Source organism: Gymnodraco acuticeps, unplaced genomic scaffold, assembly GCF_902827175.1.
Source record: "Gymnodraco acuticeps unplaced genomic scaffold, fGymAcu1.1, whole genome shotgun sequence".
Taxonomy (NCBI): domain Eukaryota; kingdom Metazoa; phylum Chordata; class Actinopteri; order Perciformes; family Bathydraconidae; genus Gymnodraco; species Gymnodraco acuticeps.
Genome location: NW_022990921.1, coordinates 199,524 through 226,131, shown reverse-complemented (window position 1 = coordinate 226,131; position 26,608 = coordinate 199,524). Strand labels below are relative to the sequence as shown.

At 40.7% G+C, this 26,608-nt stretch overlaps 1 protein-coding gene across 1 annotated transcript; it reads left to right on the top strand.

The window, feature by feature from the left end:
- Positions 1–1,658: 1,658 nt before the first annotated feature.
- On the top strand, positions 1,659–25,957 carry LOC117558055. Its single transcript, XM_034234017.1, has 11 exons — positions 1,659–1,784; positions 1,964–2,133; positions 2,502–2,718; positions 3,311–3,646; positions 3,752–3,849; positions 4,309–4,424; positions 15,829–15,983; positions 24,092–24,151; positions 24,331–24,500; positions 24,871–25,087; positions 25,686–25,957. Exons 1-11 carry the CDS (start codon positions 1,748–1,750, stop codon positions 25,955–25,957), a joined length of 1,848 nt encoding a protein of 615 aa, XP_034089908.1. The 5' UTR covers positions 1,659–1,747.
- The last annotated feature ends 651 nt before the right edge of the window (positions 25,958–26,608 follow it).

Here is a 26,608-nt window from a genome sequence, read left to right as displayed (position 1 = left end):
TGTGACGACTATTTGTTTGTTCCTATAGTCAACTAAATGGTAATACAATTTTTTTAACAAAGTTGAAGTCTCAAATATGTAATTCAGCTACTTGCTTATTATTTGCCTACGCAAACAATTGTTGCGTCTGACCTTTTTGCATGACAGATGACAAGTATGCAGGTCCCCCGCTCAAGAAGGACCATGAAAAGCACGTCTGAAGTTTGTCAATGAACATCGGAATGATTCAGAGAAGGCTTGGGATACGATGATGTGGTCAGATGAGACCTAAATCAAGATCTTTGGCATTAACTCGACACGCCGTGTTTGCAGGAAGAGAAATGCTGACTATAACCCCAGAATACCATCACCACCGTCAGGCATGGAGGTGGAAACATTATGCTCTGGGGGTGTTTCTCTGCTAAGGGGACAGGACGACTTCACTGCATCGAGGAGAGGATGCACGGGGCCATGTACCGTGAACTCTTGGCCGATAGCATCCTTCCCTCAGCCAGGACACTGACAATGGGTCATGGATGGGTCTTCCAGCAGGACAATAAACCTCAACATACGGCCAAGGCAACGAAGGAGTGGCTAAAGAAGAAGCACACTTAGGTGATGGAGGTGCCGAGCCAGTCTCCAGACCTTAATCCCATAGAAAATCTGTGGAGGGAGCTGAAGCTTCGAGATGCCAAGCATCAGCCTCAAAACCTTCAGGATTTGGAGAGGATCTTCAGAGAGGAGAAAAATCCTTCCTGAGATGTTCACAAACCTGGAGACCAACTACAAGAAGCGTCTGACCTCTGTCTGTCCAACAAGGGTTTCTCCACCAAGTACTAAGACAAGTGTTGCAAGGGGATCAAATACTTATTTCCCACAGTTAGATGCAAATCAATTTAATCTTTTATATAATGTCAATTTCTGAATTTTCTTTTTGATATTCTTATTCTCACTTTTAAATTAAAGATACCATTAAAAATATAGACTGTTAATTTATTTGTAAGTGGGTAAACTTACAAAATCTGAAAGGGATCACAGACTTATTTCCTCCACTGTGTGTCCTTCTGTTGGATGAAATGTAGAAGCTTGTGGCCTGGATGACAAGACACTTTTTTTTAAACAATGTAGGTAATATTTTTTAGCCTATAAAGTTATTTTTGAAAAGTGAGGTTTCAAAACATAAAGCTTTTTTAATTGTAAAGCTGCTCTAAACATTCTGAATGTGTCTCAGTTCATGTTGGTTTGCAGTAAACACCATCAGAGGGTGAACATGGACTCAAGCCTTTGCCATGACAATAAAACCCTTTTGAGCAGCTACAACAAAGCGTTTGAAACAGGTATCCAGACACAAAGAAAATAAAGTTTGTGTAACATTAAAGCATGAACACATGTTTTACTAGAATACCCAAAGTATGAAGCTGGAAGTTAGAGCAATAATTATTTCAATGGTTTTGTGATTTTTTAAATGTATTAGCTTGTAAGCTGTAAAGGTTTCTCATTATATTAAATGATCAGTGTTGTTTCAGACTTTTTGTATTGTTTTTGTTTATGGGCATGAATTTGGTTTTCCTGCTGTGCATCACCAGTCCTACGCCCACATTACTCTATTGGTCCTACCTTGTAAATGCATGTGCAAATGTAAGTGAATAAGCCTGATGTAAAAAAGGTGTCAGTTCCATATCCACTTTGCATTTGACCTAATGTATAATATAAACAGCTGCACATCTGCAGTCTCTGTCCAAAAGAGAGGAACAGGGAAGAGACAAGGATGGAAACAGTTCTTCTGATCATCATCGCCCTTTCAGGTAATTATTATTTTTATTTAAAATATATTATCCCATTGGCAATTTTTAGTACTTTCTATTTTGGTTTCCCACTGACAATTACTTAAGTTATTTAATTTACAGTTTAACTTTAATGTAATTTGGAGAAGTCGGTTCAGTAATTGATATTGAATCTAATCAAAGTGTCTGTGTCTCTGCAGGGCTGAGCGCTGTCTCCTCACATGCTGAACGTCAGTACCATTTTGTTTCTGAAGCAAAGACCATGTCTGAAGCACAGAGATACTGCAGAGAGAAACACACAGACCTGGCCACTGTAGACAGCATGGAGGTTGTGAAGCTCCTGAACGACATGGCAGGCCAACACAACCAAGTGAGGTCACTTTGCTGTCTTTCGATTCAAATGAATTACATTTCTTTTAGAGTTAAATTTAAAAAGGAGAGATTATTACAGAAAGCTAAACCTGTTTTAAAGTCCTATGGGAACCTGAGTATTAAAACAGAGTTGAACATGTTTTAAGCCAAAGCTATAGCATGAAACCCTGTAATAAAGTGGAAGAGGTTCAGAGTAACAAGGCTGTGAATGAATGTTGACTTGAGGGGATTCCCTTTAGATCACCACGTACCAAGGCTGGCCTCATGAAGGCAAACCTTCTCTTTATTAAACATACACACTTTCTTCAGCATCAGCTTTAAAAGCTTCAACAGGATGTAATCATTATAACAATTTCTTGCTTTCAGGCAGCCTGGATAGGGCTGCACGATGACCGGGACACCAGGAGGTGGTCGATGTCAGACCCAAGCTTCTACGGACCGGGGCAGACGGAGTTCAGACCATGGAGGAGTGGACAACCAAGCAACGGGCACGATGAACAATGCACATTGCTTAATTCTGATGGAACATGGGTTGATAATGCTTGTAATTACGTAACCTGGGTGATCTGCTTTGATGTCACAGGTAAGAATATAAACTTAAAATTAATATAACACATTTAAAATCATATTTTAAGCTTCTGAAATACAATGCATTGGTCTTTATCTAACCAGCGGTTCCCAACCTTTTTTCTTTATGACTTTTTTTTCTTTTGTTAGCAGTTCCACTAAAGACATTTCCCTTTTCACTAAAATTCTCTCATGGTTTCATTTAAATGATAACGTAAAAGGAAATGATGTATATACAATACTTTGCTAACTTGTTTCAGAATTGTAGTTACGTTTCACATCTTATAAATCTGTGCTAAACAGAATAAGAACAATATAGAATCAATATAATTTGAATGAAGCTTTAACCTGTAACACAGTATCTTCACATCGTTGTACTTCTGCTTTTACTCAAATATCTGAATATTCCACCACTGATACTACTAAAGTTTCTTGCCAACATTCATGTGTTGAAAAACCCCAGAACTACAAATTACAAAGTACAAATGTGTGGGATTTAAATGTAATATTTTATGTTATAAAGACATCAATACCACCAGAGATGTGGCATTGATGTCAGGCTGTATGTCGTGGTGCCTCTACTCAGCTTCTCTGGGGTCCATTTTCAGGACCGAATGCAGCATTTGTCATCACTAAGAGCTCAATGAACTGGACTGATGCCCAGAGCTACTGCAGAGAAAACCACACAGACCTGGCCAGTGTGAGAAACCAGACGGAGTACCAGCAGATTGTTGATCTGTTACCTGAAGGAGGTTGGTATTGGATCGGCCTTTACAGAGACTCCTGGAAGTGGTCCGATGGAAGCAACTCCTCCTTCAAGTACTGGAAAGAAAATGAACCTAACTACAATGCTTTAAAGGTTTGTGTGGCTGCAGCTTTCGACAACTCTGGAAAATGGGAGGACTTGGACTGTGGAGTGGAGAAACCATTCATCTGCTACGGACGTGAGTAAAATTCACAGCTACGTCAAAGCAAGTGATGATATTGAGTCTGTTGAAAAAGAAGACACCATAAACGTTGTGACTGATGAAGTTTGTTTGTGTTTCTAGCTGTGCCTGTTTCAATGCAAGTGATAAAGGTGAGGGTGAAGAAACCAAACGGTGTGGATCTGAACGACCAAGCTTTTCTGGATGCGATGTTGGTGGAGGTAAATCATGTTTTCTACTTTGATGCAAACACATCACCAGAAAGGAAATTCCCATGACATGAGAACAAGAGACGAAAGAGGTAGGAAACAAATAACTATTAAAGAATAATGAATTCAACGAAAGAAAATGCAGTAAATGAATTTCAATGCGAATGAAATGGACCAAGATGAACATGAATGAAATTCTATATCCATTATCCATTCAATACTTTGGCCACAAATAACAGGACCCAAGCATTTAGTAAGAAGACGTGTAAATATGTGCAGAAGTAAATAGCAGAAACTTAGCCACATGCCACCAAATGCATTAGGAACATGTACAAATACTATTCCATAACCTGAGGTAAGCCTTTACACTGGAAGAAATAAGGGGAACAGCTACCATTTCAGATGAGTGAGCTAAAGAGAAATCATCTGTTTTTACTGGAACGATAATGATAATGAGTTTTTGTGTCTCAGGCGAAAAAGAACCTAAGGGCCCAGGGATTGGACGACAACGTCCAAGTGGCCTGGAGGAAGCAGCCGGATGGACAAGTCTTCCACGAGGAGGAGGAGAAGAAGAGGGATGAGCTCTAAAGCTGAATTGCTGTGTGTGATTTGTATCAGAGAAAAGTGCATTTCTTTCCTCAAAGTCCTCGTGTTACAGAATTCAGCTGCAACAATGATCTGAATAATCTATCAGTAGTGAGATAAGATAAGGGTTGTAATGTTTTCTATATGGTTTTGAAGTTAATATGTTTGGGGTGTTAACTGTTCATGTATCTGCTTGACCTGCGAAAAACTGGATTTATTTTCCGATTTTGTGACTTTTTATATGTTTCTTTCAGATAAAATATAATGAGACATTTTAAAATAATATTAGATTTAATAGAGGGCAATTCCAGGAAATCTTATTACCAATTAACATGATGACCTCTAATGCATCTTTACAGTCATTTCATACAACAATTTAATTCTTCATTTGAAACTAATATTTCATCCTAAAAATGTGTTGTGCAATTACTCACTGTTATTAATATCTTCAATTGAGTTAAACATTGTGTTTATTGCTCCTTTTCTTTAGGGATGCAAACTTTAAGATATGTTCCTAAAATTGGTGAATCAGCTTCCAGAATATGAAGATGTAATGTTTTCTCTGTGCTATGTGGTCATAAACTGAATCTCTTCGGGTTTTAATTCCCTCTGGCTGTGGGATATATAACAGGCATTGTACTCTTTTGTGTGACATTTGATAGATTAGATGTTATTAGATTATAAATTAAGATATTAAATAAAATTGATTACCTTTAACGTTCAAACAAATTAAATATCAGTTTTCGTTGCATGTATGTAATGTGAGGATATCTTCAAATAATTTAAATAGAAAATAATTAATTGTACTATTTTCATCCTTATTAAGGATATAAACTTGAAGCAAATGTCCTTAAATTATCTATAACTGTTTTACGTTACTCAAACACCCTTCTGGCAACAATGCTGAATATTCGCTGGTTCCAGCTTCTTAACTATTATTATAAGATTTGATGTTGTTTTTTGTCATGATGAAATTAATATTCTGTTTTAAAAAGATAATCACGATGCAGAATAAACTATATCCAATAAAGAGATTATTTATTTGAATTATTTATTCAATGATTTCTCACATGTTGGATTATTGGTTATTGGTCAGAATGGTAATTTCCCTGATTTTAGACACTTTTTAGCCAACTGACTCTCAATGTAGATATATAGATATCTGTTGTCCTTTATTCAAGAAAATATATATTTACATCACACATTATATACACACAACACCTTGACATCAGGGGTACATAGGTACAGACACAGTAACTAAAAAGTGAACATATATATACTGTATAAACTTAGTACATTTACTTTAGCCTGTCGCGTAGGGGCCGGAGATGAGAGTTCATGTTTGGGTTTTGGGCTGTCACAATTGGGTGTTATTCACTGTGTGTGCCATAGGGTGTCGCTGTAGGATTCCCTATGGCACAGGTATTTAAGGTTTGTTTTGTCACCTGATTGAGGTGTTTTACTCATTTCATGCAGTATTTTGACAGTGTTGTGGATCTCCAAGGAGAACAGATGTATTGTCAGGTTTAGCCTCGGAGTTGATCGATTGTTGAGCTGCTTCAGCCTTACTAACTATATGCAAACACAGATTGATTTGAATGTTTTATCTGAAATCTGTAAGCAACAAACATCAGAATCAGAAACGGGTTTATTGCAGGTTCACACGTACGAGGAATTTGACTTGTCATAAAATATAAAACAAAACAATTAAAAAGACTACACAGATAGCGAACTATATTAAGAACACTGTAAAACAATATGGATAGATAGCAATAAAATAAAGCAGTAATTTACAGCGAAATAGAATGCAGTGAATTATAGAATATAAAATACGAAATATGTGCAGTAAGCAATATTTGAACAATATTTGGACATTGTGTGCATTAATGTAATGCGTATAGAGTCTGCGTTATGACTGAGGTAAAGTGTCAGTGGGGGGGCCGGGCCTTGTTTAAGAGGCCGGTAGCGAAGGGGAAGAAACTGTTCAGGTGGCGAGAGGTTTTGGTCCCGATGGAGCGCAGCCTCCTGCCAGAGGGGAGGGGGGTGAACAGTTTGTGTCCAGGGGTCGGCCACTATCTGCCCGCTACGAGGCGGGCAGGTCGTGGAGGGATGGCAGATTGCAGCCGATCACCTTGTCTGCAGAGCGGACGACACGCTGCAGCCTGCCCTTATCCTTGGCTGTGGCTGCGGCGTACCAGATGGTGATGGAGGAGGTGAGGATGGACTCCATGATGGAGGGGTAGAAGTTCACCATCATTGTCTTTGGCAGGTTGCATTTCTTCAGCTGCCTCAGGAACAACATCCTCTGCTGGGCTTTTTTGATTAGGGAGCAGCTGTTATGCTCCCATTTGAGGTCCTGGGCGATGATGGTGCCCAGGAAGCGGAAAGACTCCACAGCAGTTACTGGGGAGTCACACAGAGTGATGGGGGCGGGTGGGGCTGCGTTCTTCCTAACATCCACAACCATTTCCACTGCCTTGAGAGCATTGAGCTCTAGGTGATTGTCCCTGCACCAAGTCACCAGATGGTCCCAGACTCGTCCCCACCAGAGATAAGTCCGATGAGCGTGGTGTCGTCTGCGAATTTCAGGACCTTGACAGACTGGTGACTAGAGGTGCAGCTGTTGGTGTACAGGGAGCAGAGCAGAGGGGAAAGAACGCAGCCTTGAGGAGAACCAGTGCTGATGGTCCGGGGGTCAGAGACGTGTTTCCCCAGCCTCACGTGCTGCTTCCTGTCAGACAGGAAGTCAGTGATCAACCAGCAGGTGGAGTAGGGCACGTGCAGCTGAGCTTGTCGTGCAGCAGCGCCGGGATTATGGTGTTGAAGGCAGAGCTGAAGTCCACAAACAGGATCCTGGCGTAGTAGTTTCCTGCTGTGTCCAGGTGCTGGAGGAGGAAGTGAAGGGCCATGTTGACAGCATCGTCCACAGACCTGTTGGCTCTGTAGGTGAACTTCAGGGGGTCCAGGAGGGGGTCTGTGATGGATTTTAGGTGTGATAGGACAAGGCGCTCAAAGGACTTCATAACCACAGAGGTCAGGGCGACGGGTCTGTAGTCGTTTAATCCTGAGATCCTGTTTTCTTGGGAACCGGGATGATGGTGGACTGCTCATTCTCATGCCATTATTTATGAAACTAGACCTGGACTAAAAAAACATAAAGAACAACGAAGCAATTATAATTTATATTTCTCAATCTTGAATATCAAGCCATCTAGACATGGATCTAGAGATGGAAAAGTTAGTCTGCCTTTCGTTCCACCACTCTTGTCCGGACTCAAATACAGCGGAGGAAATAATGATTTGATCCCTTGCCGATTTTGTAAGTTTAACCACTTACAAAGAAATTAACAGTTTATAATTTTAATGGTAGGTTTATTTTACTAACAAGAGACAGAATATAAAAAAGGATATCCAGAAATGTACATCATATAAGAGATATCAATTAATTTGCATTAAGTTGTGGGAAATAAGTTGGACACACGATAAAGGAAATGTTCAAATTCGGCTCTGATCGTAACAACATCGGGCCATTCGTGAGGGCATCTTAAGCCATCGTATGACCGCCGGTGGAGTTTCTCAGGCTCCGGCAGCAACTTCGTGAGCAGTGGCAAAATCTTTGGCATGCCAAAAAATTGCCAAAATACCTTACGAAGTTTCATTTTCGTGTTGAGTTAGTGTGTCCATTTGCCCTTCGTAAGGCCATCGTGAGGGCATCTTGTCAAATCGTGTCGTTTACTTTGTGTGATCATCGGTGCCATCGGGCATTTTTCGCCTAACGAAGACAATACGAAGGAAACAAGAAGCTGCCCGATTGTCTTAGGAAGGCAACACGACTGCGTGAAGCCCTCACAATGCCGTCGTGTAGTCATCATATTATAGTACAATGACATCGAGATGGGACCACGCCACGGTATCGGCGAAGACAGACGAATTTGAGTAGCTCAAGTGTTTCCCATGTGTCATGGTAACGTGGACGTATTAAAAGGCCAGCCTCAGAGCATCTTCCTCAGTCAGTCCTGAGAAACTCTACAGAGCAGAGGCGCTTCAATCACAATTAATCACAAATGCTCAATCGAAGTCAGTAGCAGTGATGATACCTGTAGTAAGCAGGTGAAACAGGAGCATGAGGACACGGTGTGCTATGTTTCCTTGCAGATCGCTTCTCTGGTTGTTTTATTGCACAACAAAATCATGTAAACATATTATGTAAACAACCCAATTTGTGTTCTGTGAAGCTGAAAAGGATATTATCTTGTTTTTGTTACTTTCGTTGCAGTTGTATGTCTTAAATGTAATTGATGTTAAAGGTGGGGTATGTAATTTTGGAGAAACCAGCTCGAGTGCGCTAGAATTTGAAAGTACACGACAGGAAAAAATCTGCCTCTTCCTTCAGACTTCCTTACAGAGCCCCTCCTCCAACACACTTGAACGCGCACATGACCAATGAGGGCACGAGATAAGTTTGTGCACAGATGGAAGGCTGACAGGCAGGTAGGCCATCCAGTTACTTTAGCCGGGCCGGCTCAGATGATTGGTCCGTAATGTTCTGCACAACATCACATGGGTAAAATGAGCTTATTGTTGCCCTGCAAAATCACATTTGGTGTATTTCCAAAAAGCTGTGAAAATACACCTATATCAGTCATGTCCTGTAAAATAGCATTTTGTGTTTATTTCCATCATTCAGGCAAATACACATATATTTGTCCGCTCCAGGAGCTTCAAAGTGCAGACCTCTGAGCCCTGTAAAATATTATTATTCCGACCGCCAAGCACCGGCATGTGGACACGGGCAGGAGGCCCAAAAGTACCCCAAAATAGTGTTCCATAAGGCGGGTAGAGTCCCCTGATAACTCTCCTTGCATTCCTCCAGAGTCAGAAAAAGTCTAAGTTAACTTTTGGAAGAATCAGAGAAAAGGGTGAAAATGGATAAATTGTATCCGAAAATAGTGTCTCTTAAGGCGAGTAGAGTCCCCTGACAACTCTCCCTACATTCCTCCAGAGTCAGAAACAGTTTAAGGTAACTTTTGGAAGAACCAGAGAAAAGGGTGAAAATGGATAAATTGTATCCGAAAATAGTGTTCCATAGGTGGGGAGAGTATGCCCAAACTCCCCTCTCATTCCTCCAGAGTCAGAAAAAGTATAAGTTAACTTTTGGAAGAACCAGAGAAAGGGGTGAAAATGGATAAATTGTATCCGAAAATAGTGTTCCATAGGCGGGGAGAGTATGCCCAAACTCCCCTTGCATTCCTCCAGAGTCAGAAAAAGTATAAATTAACTTTTGGAAGAACCAGAGAAAGGGGTGAAAATTGATAAAATGTATCCGAAAATAGTGTCTCATTATTCCGTGATAACTCCCCTTGAATTCCTCCAGAGACCAGTTCAAAAACTTAAAGTTTTGTAAGAACCATGATTGGGGGTCCTCCAGGCAACAATTGTATCCGATCCAAAGTGCTCATGCAGCGGATGCATTCCTCCATGATTTCCCCATCATGTGAAATAGGCCGTTTTTTTCTAAGTGCTCTCAAAAACCGGGTTTCTGATTTCGTGCAGATGGTAGCTTGGAAAAGATGAATTAATTTTTTGAACGGAGGAAGGGAGGTCTCGATTCCCCTCTCCGTTGTAAAAATGCAACGGGGTAGTGCAAATGTCTCCGGGGCTTTCACCGGAAGCGCCGAAGACTTGAGCTTTTGTGAGCCCCTGCTCCGTTGGCACTTAGCCGTTTTTTCGAGAATTTTTTTAAACTTCATTTTTGATTATTTTAAGATATAATTGACCGTTTTATTTACTTGTTTTTGCTTTCCACGGGTGGGGGCGCATGGCAGGCCGCATATGATCTCCCAAATTTGGCCTGGAACCTCCGGGAATTGTGTCCATTTCATCCACATGTGACTACCCATTAAATGTACATGAAATGGACGCGACCAAATGTGGCAGCAGGTTCACTGCTGTAAGCAGGGTCCCACACTCACAGGCAGAGATCCAGGGTGATGCACACGGCTTTTTTATCCCGGAATGAGTGTGTGAAAGCTGGGTAAAAGTACTGTGAATACAGGGAGGGAGAGAGAGCAGCATCAGCAGCAGGCTGCACCAGGTTCACTGCTGTAAGCAGGGTCCCACACTCACAGGCAGAGATCCAGGGTGATGCACATGGCTTTCTTACCCCGGAATGAGTGTGTGAACGCTGGGTAAAAGTACTGTGAATACAGGGAGGGAGAGAGAGAGCAGCAGCAGCAGCAGCAGCAGCAGGATGTGACCCAGAGAGCTCCTTCCAGCACCTCGCTCTCCCACCACCCAGAGGACAGGCTACTTCACAGCACTATGTAACCCAGGAAAGAAGCTTGAAACCTGTCCATTCCATCCACATTTGACTCATAAAATGTACAGGAATATGTCCATTTCTCATGAAATGTACAGCAGAGTCACTGCTGTGTCAGCAGGGTGTCAGCTTTGTGGATCCCAATTTAGCAGGAGATGTCCATGATATTGACAAACATATTTATATACAGAATGATGACTTTTTTACCCTCAGACACATGCATATAGAACCCCCAAGTGTTGCATGTGTGTAGGCATAGTTGGTAAAATGTGTCCTGCCGGTGGTAGGGAATTTGCATTGGAAGTTGACATCACATTTCCATTGTGCGGACATCAGTACATTTGAAGGACAAACACCATGTTAACTATGTCCATAAGACAGACATTTTCCTTACTATGATTGAATATTCCAACTTTCTTTGGAAACCAGGAAGCCACTGGTCAGCAAATCTCATGGAGAGCAGCATTCCATTGGACGGCACACAAGTCAAAAGGGACTGTGCTTGCCAAGGATTAAACAAATCCTATATCTACAAACTGGATCCATGTCTGGATGATAAAACAGTAGTGATATGGTAATGGCTCTCTTTTTTGGGGAACTTGAAAGCCTGTCACTTACAATTAGGGGCCGGTGTGTAAGAGCCATTTAGATGAGAGTTCATGTTTGGGTTTCGGAATGTCACAATTGGGTGTTATGGCGCATTTCCACTGCAGCGGGTAGCCCCGTTTAAGCGTCTTTAATCGTCCTCAAGCGGCCAGGCCAGTTTTTGGTGGCCTTTCCATATAGTGTAGCACCGGCTAGCGGGTACTGTTTCCCTCTTTTTCCAGCCCCATAAAATCGTGGTTCTATCAGGCCAGAGCTGAACTAGTGACGTCAACGCTCTCGACTGCTGATTGGTCAGAGAGAATCGTCACAAGATCGCGCGCGAGATCATCCCTAGCGTCGCATATATATCTAGAAGCAAGCTTGCAGCATTTTTATACACAGCATTTTTGTAAACGGAGGAGCTACAAAAATGGCAACGTCACAGAAAAGCACACCGTGGTCGACCGAGGAGGTGACAACGTTCCTCCATCTCATTGGGGATGATAAAATCCAGCGGGAGCTCAAAGGAACAACTCGAAATGTGAAGCCGATCGCCCCGCCTACACTGCGTTGCTACCCCAGGTCCTAAACTGTAATGGAAATGCGCCATGGCCTCGGACGGCCAGCGAGGCAGCCTGAGCGCGGACGCTTAGGGACGCTTAAACGGGGATACCCCGCTGCAGTGGAAATGTGCCATTATTCACGGTGTGTGCCATAAGGTGTCGCTGTCCGATTCCCTGTGGCACAGGTATTTAAGGTTTGTTTTGTCATCTGATTGAGTGTGTCTGACCCTGAAGGGCAAATGGTTTTTGACTGCTGTACCGCAAGTTTGTTATTGAATGGATAATTGTATGGACCTCACTTTGACGATGCACAAAACCTGCTCAATACATGGAATGTACTTTGTCTATTCCACATCCGATAACAAGCCTAAGCCATTACAATAACAACACAACCGGTATCTATAAACACAGTAAAGCGCGTCAGCCAACTCATCCCCGGGATTTAAGCCACCATGGAAGCTTTTGTATCGGGCTAAAGCTCCTACATATTGTTATGATATTAGGGTCATGCAGAGTGAGATCGCTATCCCTTTAAGAGAGAGAGAGAGGGGTGTGGCGCATGCATGTGTGTGTGGGTATGGTAGAGCGAGAGTGAGTGAACGTGTGTTTTCTGGAAGTGAAAAAGAGGCAGCAGAAGATATAGGTATATCAAGTATTGTGCAGTGGCGAGCCGTGACTTTTATACCTAGGGTTAAAAAAAAAAAACTAAAAAAATATATAAAAAATAATATTTAAAAAAAAAATGTTTTTTTTTATAATGTTTTCAAATATTATTTTTTAGAATATCTTAGGCCCTCACAGAGGGCCTAGAGGGCGCTGACGTCTCGCCACTGGTATTGTGTGTACCAAGAATAACTAAATAAATGCAACGGCCTCCCAAGAAGAGCTCGCTTCTCTCCAGTCATTTCAGTAAAGGGCAGTGGTGTAGTGGGGATTTTTTTACTGGGGGGACGCTATTTTAATTAGGTCATCCCAAACAATGCCACACAAGTGCGCACGCGCGCAGTGCACTCACAAAACGGGCAGACATGCAGGTCCACAGAAACTACCGGTATGCTTAGTCCTACTTTAGTTACTGTACTTCAAAAAGAAGACGGCGCTGCGCTCAACACACACATAGACTCAAAACCATGGGCACACTGGCACATAAGTTACAACAATTTATAGGCCTACATTGCATAAGCTACAACTAAGCAGACAGCGCTGCTTCTCTCTATCTCCACTTTCAAAATCTATTTAAAACTCATAACAAACAAACAAAATTCCCAAAGTTGTCCTGAAATTAACTTATTAAATAAACGAAACGAAAAATATAGCCTACTAATGCAAACATTGAATCTGGACTTGAAATTATTCTGATTAGGCCTAGCCTACTTTGCAAATAAGCAGACAGCGCTGCTTCACACACACACACACACACACACACACACACACACACACACACACACACACACACACACACACACACACACACACACACACACACACACACACACACACACACACACACACACACACACACACACACACACACCCCTTGCGTTTTGAAGACTGATAAATCCGAAATGGATGAACAGCAGCCCAGTTTCCCAGCTTTGCAGTCTATCCACGGGTAGCCTCTTGTTTCCTCTGCCACATGCACGTCCATACCTCTGGGAAAGGTGAACTTGAGCTAGCCAGGGGGACGTTGCTAGCGCAGCTAACGTGCACGTTAGCTAGCATTATTCACATCTTTAGGCGGCTCTTCTGATGATGTAGTACTAGTAGCAGCTTCACTTGTAGCTTCGGTGCTGCTAGCCTCTTTCTTCTTGTGAATTATATTCTTTTTAGAAAAGAAGTCAAGTAAAAAACGTTTTCCTTCCATTATAGAGCTTTTTCGTTAGCGTTTTTGAGGGAAAGAGCTGCCGCAAAATCGGCGGGCGGTGAGCTGGCCGTGGGTGTGTCACTGACACACCCCCAGCTCGCTGTGGGGTCACGAGCGTGATGACGAATCATCATTTTTGAAGGATATCGTTTTTATTTTTTATTATAGGCCATTACTATGAAATGTATTATGTTTTTGTCATTATTACAACAAATACACACTTGCAACTGATAAGACTGGCAATGATTTTATATTTATTAGACTATTGAAAAAAAGATCATGCTCCAAATAAGTGGGGGTACGGCGTACCCCCGTGTCCAATGCCCACTACACCACTGGTAAAGGGGGTTATTGAACCTGAAGCTGGTTGCTTCTGCCCTGGGAGGAAACAGAGAGTCATCCCCCTGTTTTCTTCGACTACGGTCTGAGAGCCGACAGGAAAGTTCAACAATATTATACATATTTATACATTTATGGCTGAAACAAGTAGTCATTTGCTTTTGATGATACATTTTAAGTAGTTTTTAGGTTACATTTTTACTAAAAAGTATGTTATAGTCAGGGGTGCACATCACTTTTTTGCCCTGGTTCTCAAAGGAGCACCTGGAGATGTTGCTTGGTGCTCATCCTTAAAATGAAATAAACTGTAACTTTTGAGGGGTCTTGACTTTATTTGCCAGACTCACGCGCTGAACACACATGCAGAGGTGAACACAGAACACACATGCAGAGGTGAACACAAGACAACATTAGCACGACCAGTAATCCTACAAGCTGTCATCACTACCCTCCTGACTGTCTTCCTCTCTGTCAGACATGGTAGCTGATGATGTAGGCCTACTTCTTTCTCTCTGGTTGAGTCTGCGATTAGCTGCTTGCATCCACAAGTCAACAGCTGCTTTTGGGAAAGTCTCTGTTGTCATCTTAGACAAGTGGATGTAATCAAATAAGTATGTGAACATAACCAATAACCTACCATAGCCAATAACAAATTAATGTAACTTATTTTATTTGTGTTGTTCATTCATATCTTATTTTACCTTAATATTTATTTATGTTTTTTTTTTTATCTCTCCAGTTTTAAAGGATATTTGTGGTTACTGTCCTATAGTATACATTGGAATGATTTCAACCTGTTTATCCCAATAATTATAAAGGAGTGCCTTGGAAATGTGTGTTTACATAAATTGTGACCAAACCGTTTGAACTTAGACTAAAGTGAACTATCTAAACACTCAAGAGTCCTTTACCTCACTGAGCTGTAATTATCAGCCTCTCAGTCTGACTGGAGAGGACTCTCCCTCCACATCATTGTAGAAACATCTTCTTCTTATATCCGTTAGAGCAGCTAGCATGGCACCAGATTCTAATAACAACAGCGCCGGTACCGGTGCACCCTCCCTCTCTCCCACGCTCACTCGCATTTTGGCTGAGAGCTGCGGGCGCCAGATAAGCCAACATGCCCCCATTTTTCATCACTTACAGCGCCCATCGTACAGGGCAAATGAAACGTGTAAACCGGGGTGAAAAGGGTGTTACATTTACTTAATTATGAATGTTGTTACATCAAGGCCGAAAATTAGGATGAGCACCAAACAGTCAAAAATGTTTTTTTCCCTCCCAGAGCTGCCAGCGCAGCGCCTCCACAGATCTGGCGCCCTAGGCAAACATCTATTACGCCAGCGCTACGGGCCGGCCCTGAGTTCCTATGCAACTCGCAAATATATTTCTCTCTCTTCTCTTTTCTCCCTTCTCTCTTCTCCCTTCTCTCTCCCTCTCTCTCTCTCAATGTTGGTATGCAAATGCGCCTTTTTTCAAATGACACGGTGCTCTTTTTTTGGCGGAGGTGCGCATGCGCACCTGCGCACCAGTTATTTGCAGCCCTGGTTATAGTAACACACTTTATTTAAAGTGCACTTTTCACACAAGAGATGTAGCCTACTTTACAAAAAATGCATTAGAAAATAAAACACGGTAAGATGATAGTTAATATGTAGATGTAATGAAAGCATGTTGTTGCATCAAGGTATGTGCCGGTGGGTTAAACACGTCATGTATTCCCTGCCCTTCATCAGCCTGAAGGTGGACGCGCTGTGTCCAGAGTCCTACAGGGTTAACTCCCCCGACCAGATCCGACTGCTGGCCATCGCCGACAACTTCCAGCGTCAGTATTCACTCCTGTATCCCGACCACAAACCCCTGCTGCTCTGCCCGGTCAACGAGTGTGGAGGTCAGGGTAAAACTGAAAAGGCTAAATCCACTTAAGGCCCTGTGTCCACATAGCTCCTTCTTCTGAGCTGTTTTGCTTTAAAACATCATATTTACAGTAAAGGGACTGCTAACAGTTAACTGGGAATATACATTTTCCTAATTCTAAAAACAAAATGTTATTCAAGATTCAAGGTGTTATTGTCATGGTCATATTAGCTACAGTGTAGATATGGCAATGAAACACTTAAGTCACAGACTCCTCCAACAGTGCAACATGAATATATTTAGGACATAGAACAAATAAAACAGATAAAATAGTGCAAGACAATGTTTTGAGATGTGCAAGTAAATACAAAAACATAATTTATGTTATCCTTTCAATGCAGGTATTTTACTAATTTCATGCAGTATTTTGACAGTGTTTTACCTCATCCAAAGAGAACAGATGTATTGTCAGGTTTAGCCTCAGGGTTGTTCTATTGTTGAGCTGCTCCGGCCTTTCTAACTATATGCAAACACATAATGACTTGAACGTTATCTGATAACTGTTAGCACCAAACATGCGTGACAGCAGTCTGCTCATTCACATGCCATTATTTATTATACTAGACCTGGACTAATAAAAACATAGAAGACAATAAATCAACTATTAAGCAATACTACAATACGTACAAATACTCAGTAACCAGTAAAAGTCCTGCATTTAACATCATTTTGAATATACAAGAGTATAAGCAAAAAAGTGCCGACACTGCTGCAGTTTAACCGAAACTAAATGATGTCCATGAGACGTCTCACAAGTACCAGCTACTGTCTCAGTAAAGAACATGTATTTGTTCTGGTTTTTCTAGTTTATGTTTGGTATTTAAATGATGTACATGTGCGGGAATATTCATGATTCAGGAGTGTATTTATAGAAGGCTATATATATTGTAAATATAAAGTATAATACTATCAAGAATAATTGCAGTATCAGACTACAAAACATCTTTACAGTATCAAACTGTAACCAAAACAGTAAAGCTGTTGTACTCTAACATATCTTTACAATAAAGGTACTGTTAACAGTTAACTGGGAATATACAATGCAATGTCTAACAGGGTGATTACAGTTACATCATAACATATAGACTTAAGTGTTGGGGAAACATTTTCCTAGGCCCATAACTTTGACCCAGGTGATCAGTCTGTCCTGACTCACTGAGCACAGGCACCTGTAGCCTTGGCTGCTCTGCTCTCAGTGTCCTGTCTCCCTGTTCCTGCCTGTTGGCGTCAGCTGATAGAGGTGTTATTGTGCTTTGTCTATTTTATCTTGTTATGGACAATGTTGATTATCCTCTCAGAGCTAAATACATGGGTCTGGGGTAGAGATCGTCAGAATTGGTTTGGCAACCGCCGTGTCAACTCGTGGCACACGACATGTCTTGTGAATTCTCCGGCCGAAGCTCCAAATAACCATCAGTGTTTGCCATCAAAGTCCCTGCTCTCCTCGTGTCTCTCTGAGTCTCTTCTTCATTGCTTTAGAAGTTTCCATCGCATTAAGGAGCAAGAATTGAGCATTAATTACCTTTAATTTTATATTTGAGTACATATTCCTAATAATAATCACAAAATGTTGTGCTTTTACATAATGTGGTATTTTGACAGTGTTGTTGATTTCCAAAGAGAACAGATGTATTGTCAGGTTTAGCCTCAGGGTTGTTCTATTGTTGAGCTGCTCCGGCCTTTCTAACTATATGCAAACACATAATGACTTGAACTTTATCTGATAACTGTAAGCACCAAACATGCGTGACAGCAGTCTGCTCATTCACATGCCATTATTTATTAAACTAATAAAAACTGGACTTATAAAAAACATAGAAGACAATAAATCAACTCTTAAGCAATACTACAATACGTACAAATACTCAGTAACCAGTAAAAGTCCTGCATGTAACATAATTTTGAATATACAAGAGTATAAGCAAAAAAGTACAGACACTGCTGCAGTTTGACATTTCATTGCATGGTTCTTTATAACGCTAGAGTTGCTTGATATCATGAAAAGCTCGGAAACTGGTGACAATATTAATACTGGAGCACTGCAACTATTAAGACAGCTCTAAATGATGTCCATGAGTACGGCAGACGTCTCACAAGTACAAGCTACTGTCGCAGTAATGAACATGTATTTGTTCTGGTTTTTCTAGTTTATGTTTGGTATTTAAATGATGTACATGTGCGGGAATATTCATGATTCAGGAGTGTATTGTAGAAGGCTATATTTAGTATATTGTAAATATAAAGTATAATACTATCAAGAATAATTGCAGTATCAGACTACAAAACATCTTTACAGTATCACACTGTTACCAAAACAGTAAAGCTGTTGTACTCTAACATATCTCTACAATAAGGTACTGTTAACAGTTAACTGGGAATATACAATGCAATGTCTAACAGGGTGATTACAGTTACATCATAACATATAGACTTAAGGAGCAAGTATTGTGCATTAATCACCTTAAATGTTATATTTGAGTATATGTTCCTCATTATAATCACAAAATGTTGTGCTTTCACATAATGTGGTATTTTGACAGTGTTGTTGATCTCCAAAGAGTCAGGTTTAGCCTCGGGGTTGATCTATTGTTGTGCTGCTCCGGACTTACTAACTATGCAAACACATAGAGATTTGAATGTTTTATCTGAAATCTGTTAGCAACAAACATGCAGTCTGCTCATTCGCATGCCATTATTAATTAAACTAAACCTGGGCAGGAAAAAAAGGCCTCCAAATGGTCCAGAATGCTGCTGCAAGACTGTTAACCAGGTCAAGCAGGATGACACACATTACACACATTTTAAAATCCTTACATTGGCTCCCCACTCGTTTTAGAATTGATTTGAAGGTTCTGGTTATTACATATAGAGCCCTGCGTGGAAATGCACCGGAGTATATAAGTGACCTTCTCCATCCTTACATTGCCAGTAGGTCCCTTAGGTCTTCAGACCAGGGCTTACTGGCTGTCCCACGGTCTCGTTTAAAAACTAAAGGTGACCGTGCCTTTCAGGTGGAACTCCAACACTGTGGAGCTCTCTCCCTAATCAAATCAAATCAAGTTTTATTTATACAACACATTTATAAACAATTTTTGGTCGAGCCAAAGTGCTGTACATATAATACAAATAGCCTACAGTAGAGACACTACTTGGACGCCTTTTCAGCTCTGTTTCTTACTATATTCTTCCTACCCCGTTTACCTTGAACTATTCTAGGAGAGTGTGTTGACGTTGACTCGTTGGGCTTTTCCTCCTGTACTTGTTTGTTCCCCAGTTCTTTCCTTTAACTGAATCTAGGAGAGGGCATTTAGGCCTCTCTACTTCCTGCTTTTGATTAGTTTAGTTTTTCACCCCCTTTCCCTTGAACTAATTTAAACGGGAGAGTGCATTTACGTAGTCACGTTGTGCCTCTCGGCGTATACTTTGACTTTCTGTCTCTTTGGAGAGTGCTAGTACGTTGGATACGTTGGGCCTTTTCACTGTTGTCCCTCTTCACTAGTATCCCCTGTCCCCTCTTCATAATTTCCACACTATTCTAAGGGGAAGCATGATGGTGCCTTTTCATTTCAATTTCTGGCTTTGTGTTTCTTCACCTCTTACTCGTTTAATATTTAGGAGAGTGCATTTACGTAGTCACGTTGTGCCTCTCTTCCTCTGTTTCTGGCTGTTCTTTTCATACCCTTGTTTCTCAGAGAAGAGAAGAAATACTATTCTAAAAGGAGCTGACACATGGTGTCTCTTCACTTGTAGACTTGAGGGGTCAGAGTTCATATGGTGAGGGATTCCATGATCGGTATGCGCCGGCCTGTGCCTTTACCTTGGACTTCTGGTAGAACTGCTCGGGTCTTGATAGATTGAGTGGGGAAGTTCAGGAGATCAGGAGATCCCTATAGACATCCGCTCTGCAGTCTCTGTAGAAGCTTTTAAAAAACTACTGAATACCTATCTTTTTACATTGGCTTTTATTTCTATTTGAAATGTGTGTGATGTGTTCTGTTATTATATTTGTTCCTTTCAGGATTTCCACGTCGTCTGTGTTTTGTTTTTACCTTACATTTCTCCTCATGTGGTTATTGTATTCATGTTTCTGTGAAACCATTTGAACTTTTGTTCTTACTTGTGAAGCACTTTATGAATTATATTTCTTTGAAAGGTACTATAATAAATAAACGTATTATTTTTATTATTACTATTATTTATGAAACTAAACCTGGACTAAAACAACATAAAGAACAACGAAGCAAATACAAATTTTTCTTATAATTTCTATTTCTCAATCTTGAATATCAAGCCATGCCAGAGACATGGATCTAGAGATGTAAAAGTTAGTCTGCCTTTCGTTCCACCTCTCTTGTCCGGACTCAAATACAGCGGAGGAAATAATGATGTGATCCCTTGCCGATTTTGTAAGTTTAACCACTTACAAAGAAATTAACAGTTTATAATTTTAATGGTAGGTTTATTTTACTAACAAGAGACAGAATATAAAAAGGATATCCAGAAATGTACATCATATAAGAGATATCAATTAATTTGCATTAAGTTGTGGGAAATAAGTTGGACACACGATAAAGGAAATGTTCAAATTCGGCTCTGATCGTAACAACATCGGGCCATTCGTGAGGGCATCTTAAGCCATCGTATGACCGCCGGTGGAGTTTCTCAGGCTCCGGCCAGCAACTTCGTGAGCAGTGGCAAAATCTTTGGCATGCCAAAAAATTGCCAAAATACCATACGAAGGTTCATTTTCGTGTTGAATTAGTGTGTCCATTTTGCCCTTCGTAAGGCCATCATGAGGGCATCTTGTCAAATCGTGTCGTTTACTTTGTGTGATCATCGGTGCCATCGGGCATTTTTCGCCTCACGAAGACAATACGAAGGAAACAAGAAGCTGCCCGATTGTCTTAGGAAGGCAACACGACTACGTGAAGCCCTCACAATGCCGTCGTGTAGTCATCGTATTATAGTACAATGACATCGAGATGGGACCACGCCACGGTATCGGCGAAGACAGCCGAATTTGAGTAGCTCAAGTGTTTCCCATGTGTCATGGTAACGTGGACGTATTAAAAGGCCAGCCTCAGAGCATCTTCCTCAGTCAGTCCTGAGAAACTCTACAGAGCAGAGGCGCTTCAATCACAATTAATCACAATGCTCAAATCGAAGTCAGTAGCAGTGAGGATACCTGTAGTAAGCAGGTGAAACAGGAGCATGAGGACACGGTGTTGCTATGTTTCCTTGCAGATCGCTTCTCTGGTTGTTTTATTGCACAACAAAATCATGTAAACATATTATGTAAATAACCCAATTTGTGTTCTGTGAAGCTGAAAAGGATATTACCTTGTTTTGTTACTTTCGTTGCAGTTGTATGTCTTAAATGTAATTGATGTTTAAAGGTGGGGGTATGTAATTTTGGAGAAACCAGCTCGAGTGCGCTAGAATTTGAAAGTACACGACAGGAAAAAATCTGCCTCTTCCTTCAGACTTCCTTACAGAGCCCCTCCTCCAACACACTTAAACGCGCACATGACCAATGAGGGCACGAGATAAGTTTGTGCACAGATGGAAGGCTGACAGGCAGGTAGGCCATCCAGTTACTTTAGCCGGGCCGGCTCAGATGATTGGTCGTGCTTTTTACAGCACCACGGCTTCCACAGATGACATTTTTTTTATGTATTTATTGTCAAAGCATTTAATATATTCATCGCTATCGGGATGTTAAGAGCATTCCATGGAATATAACAACAAATAACCCCACCTTTAACTTCCTGTTTTATTTAGATGCTTTTATTTTGAAGGCGAGTTTACGCTGTTTGACAGGAAATTGTTGTTGCTACGGAAAACAACATGACGAAGATAAGTAATATCTTCTAATATAAAGACGGAAGAAAGTAAAGAATAACGTGTATGTTTAAATGTTAGCACCCCCCGAAGAGGCACAAGCTCTTACATTGAGTATGGATACATTCTAAATCAGGGGTGGAGAACCTCCGGCCCCCGGGCCGTATACGGCCCGCGAGAAAATTTGATACGGCCCTCGAGGTAACACACGCAAAAAATAAAAAAAATAAAGAAATCTAGACCGCAAAATAATTAAACAAGCGAGTGCCTGTTTTTCCTGGCCAAGGTCAGGGTACTAAGATTACATTACATTACATTACATTACATTACATTGCATTTAGCTGACGCTTTTATCCAAATTTAGTAATTCTATCGCTTGAAGTGGAGTCGAAAGAGATGAGTAATAAGATAAGATAATGGGATAATGTGTTTGTAATGGGATCAAAAACAACAACTGTCAAACCCTTTAAAGCATTGGAAACCTAACAACATGAAGTTCTATTAATGTAAAAGACACATCATTGTGGCGACTATTTATTTGTTCCTATAGTCAACTAAATGGTAATAACATTTTTTTAACAAAGTTGAAGTCTCAAATATGTAATTCAGCTACTTGCTTATTATTTGCCTACGCAAACAATTGTTGCGTCTGACCTTTTTGCATGACAGATGACAAGTATGCAGGTCCCCCGCTCAAGAAGGACCATGAAAAGCACGTCTGAAGTTTGTCAATGAACATCTGAATGATTCAGAGAAGGCTTGGGATACGATGATGTGGTCAGATGAGACCTAAATCGAGATCTTTGGCATCAACTCGACACGCCGTGTTTGGAGGAAGAGAAATGCTGACTATAACCCCAGAACACCATCCCCACCGTCAGGCATGGAGGTGGACACATTATGCTCTGGGGGTGTTTCTCTGATAAGGGGACAGGACGACTTCACTGCATCGAGGAGAGGATGCACGGGGCCATGTACCGTGAACTCTTGGCCGATAGCATCCTTCCCTCAGCCAGGACACTGACAATGGGTCATGTCTTCCAGCAGGACAATAAACCTCAACATACGGCCAAGGCAACGAAGGAGTGGCTAAAGAAGAAGCACACTTAGGTGATGGAGGGGCCGAGCCAGTCTCCAGACCTTAATCCCATAGAAAATCTGTTGAGGGAGCTGAAGCTTCGAGATGCCAAGCATCAGCCTCAAAACCTTCAGGATTTGGAGAGGATCTTCAGAGAGGAGAAAAATCCTTCCTGAGATGTTCACAAACCTGGAGACCAACTACAAGAAGCGTCTGACCTCTGTCTGTCCAACAAGGGTTTCTCCACCAAGTACTAAGACAAGTGTTGCAAGGGGATCAAATACTTATTTCCCACAGTTAGATGCAAATCAATTTAATCTTTTATATAATGTCAATTTCTGAATTTTCTTTTTGATATTCTTATTCTCTCTTTTAAAATAAAGATACAATTAAAAATATAGACTGTTCATTTCTTTGTAAGTGGGTAAACTTACAAAATCTGAAAGGGATCACAGACTTATTTCCTCCACTGTGTGTCCTCCTGTTGGGTGAAATGTTGAAGATTTTTGGCCTGGATGACAAGACGCTTTTTTTTAAACAATGTAGGTAATATTTTTTAGACTATAAAGTTATTTTTGAAAAGTGAGGTTTCAAAACATAAAGCTTTTTTAATTGTAAAGCTGCTCTAAACATTCTGAATGTGTCTCAGTTCATGTTGGTTTGCAGTAAACACCATCAGAGGGTGAACATGGACTCAAGCCTTTGCCGTGACAATAAAACCCTTTTGAGTAGCTACAACAAAGCGTTTGAAACAGGTATCCAGACACAAAGAAAATAAAGTTTGTGTAACATTAAAGCATGAACACATGTTTTACTAGAATACCCAAAGTATGAAGCTGGAAGTTAGAGCAATAATTCTTTCAATGGTTTTGTGATCTTTTAAATGTATTAGCTTGTAAACTGTAAAGGTTTCTCATTATATGAAATGATCAGTGTTGTTTCAGACTTTTTGTATTGTTTTTGTTTATGGGCATGAATTTGGTTTTCCTGCTGTGCATCACCAGTCCTACGCCCACATTACTCTATTGGTCCTACCTTGTAAATGCATGTGCAAATGTAAGTAAATAAGCCTGATGTAAAAAAGGTGTCAGTTCCATATCCACTTTGCATTTGACCTAATGTATAATATAAACAGCTGCACATCTGCAGTCTCTGTCCAAAAGAGAGGAACAGGGAAGAGACAAGGATGGAAACAGTTCTTCTGATCATCATCGCCCTTTCAGGTCATTATTATTTTTATTTAAAATATATTATCTCATTAGCAATTTTTAGTACTTTCTATTTTGGTTTCCCACTGACAATTACTTAAGTTCTTTAATTTACAGTTTAACTTTAATGTAATTTGGAGAAGTTGGTTCAGTAATTGATATTGAATCTAATCAAAGTGTGTGTGTCTCTACAGGGCTGAGCGCTGTCTCCTCACATGCTGAACGTCAGTACCATTTTGTTTATGAAGCAAAGAACATGTCTGAAGCACAGAGATACTGCAGAGAGAAACACACAGACCTGGCCACTGTAGACAGCATGGAGGTTGTGAAGCTCCTGAACAACATGGCAGGCCAATACAAACAAGTGAGGTCACTTTTCTCTGTCTTTCAATTCAAATGAATTACATTTATTTTAGAGTTAAATTTAAAAAGGAGAGATTATTACAGAAAGCTAAACCTGTTTTAAAGTCCTATGGGAACCTGAGTATTAAAACAGAGTTGAACATGTTTTAAGCCAAAGCTATAGCATGAAACCCTGTAATAAAGTGGAAGAGGTTCAGAGTAACAAGGCTGTGAATGAATGTTGACTTGAGGGGATTCCCTTTAGATCACCACGTACCAAGGCTGGTCTCATGAAGGCAAACCTTCTCTTTATTAAACATACACACTTTCTTCAGCAGCAGCTTTAAAAGCTTCAACAGGATGTAATAAATATAACAATTTCTTGCTTTCAGTCAGCCTGGATAGGGCTGCACGATGACCGGGACACCTGGAGGTGGTCGATGTCAGACCCAAGCTTCTACGGATCGGGAGAGATCGAGTTCAGACGATGGAGGACTGGACAACCAAGCAACGGGCACGATGAACAATGCACATTGCTTCGTTCTGATGGAACATGGCTTGATTATGATTGTAATATCGCCTACAGGTCGGTCTGCTTTGATGTCACAGGTAAGAATATAAACTTAAAATTAATATTACACATTTAAAATCATATTTTAAGCTTCTGAAATACAATGCATTGATCTTTATCTAACTAGCGGTTCCCAACCTTTTTTCTTTGTGACTTTTTTTCTTTTGTTAGCAGTTCCACTAAAGACATTTCCCTTTTCACTAAAATTCTCACATGGTTTCATTTCAAAGATAATGTAAAAGGAAATGATATACAATATATATACAATTCTTTGCAAACTTGTTTCAGAATTGTAGTTACGTTTCACATCTTATAAATCTGTGCTAAACAGAATAAGAACAATATAGAATCAATATAATTTGAATGAAGCTTTAACCTGTAACACAGTATCTTCACATCGTTGTACTTCTGCTTTTACTAAAAGATCTGAATATTCCACCACTGATACTACTAAAGTTTCTTGCCAACATTCATGTGTTGAAAAACCCCAGAACTACAAATTACAAAGTACAAATGTGTGGGATTTAAATGTAATATTTTATATTATAAAGGCATCAATACCACCAGAGATGTGGCATTGATGTCAGGCTGTATGTCGTGGTGCTTCTACTCAGCTTCTCTGGGGTCCATTTTCAGGGCCGAATGCAGCATTTGTCCTCATTGAGAGCCCAATGAACTGGACTGATGCCCAGAGCTACTGCAGAGAACACCACACAGACCTGGCCAGTGTGAGAAACCCAGCAGAGAACCAGCAGATTGTTGATCTGTTACCTGAAGGGGGGGTTTCGATCGGCCTTTACAGAGACTCCTGGAAGTGGTCCGATGGAAGCAACTCCTCCTTCAAGTACTGGAAAGTAAATGAACCTAACTACGAGGTCTTCAAAGGTTTGTGTCGCTGCAGCTTTTGACAACTCTGGAAAATGGGAGGACTTGGACTGTGGAGTGGAGAAACCATTCATCTGCTACGGACGTGAGTAAAATTCACAGCTACGTCAAAGCAAGTGATGATATTGAGTCTGTTGAAAAAGAAGACACCATAAACGTTGTGACTGATGAAGTTTGTTTGTGTTTCTAGCTGTTGTGCCTGTTTCAATGCAAGTGATAAAGGTGAGGGTGAAGAAACCAAACGGTGTGGAACTGAACGACCCGGCTTTTCTGGATGCGATGTTGGTGGAGGTAAATCATGTTTTCTACTTTTATGCAAAAACATCACCAGAAAGGAAATTCCCATGACATGAGAACAAGAGACGAAAGAGGTAGGAAACAAATAACTATCTATTAAAGAATAATGAATTCAACGAAAGAAAATGTAGTAAATGAATTTCAATACGAATGAAATGGACCAAGATGACCATGAATGAAATTCTATATCCATTATCCATTCAATACTTTGGCCACAAATAACAGGACCCAAGCATTTAGTAAGAAGACGTGTAAATATGTGCAGAAGTAAATAGCAGAAACTTAGCCACATGCCACCAAATGCATTAGGAACATGTACAAATACTATTCCATAACCTGAGGTAAGCCTTTACACTGGAAGAAATAAGGGGAACAGC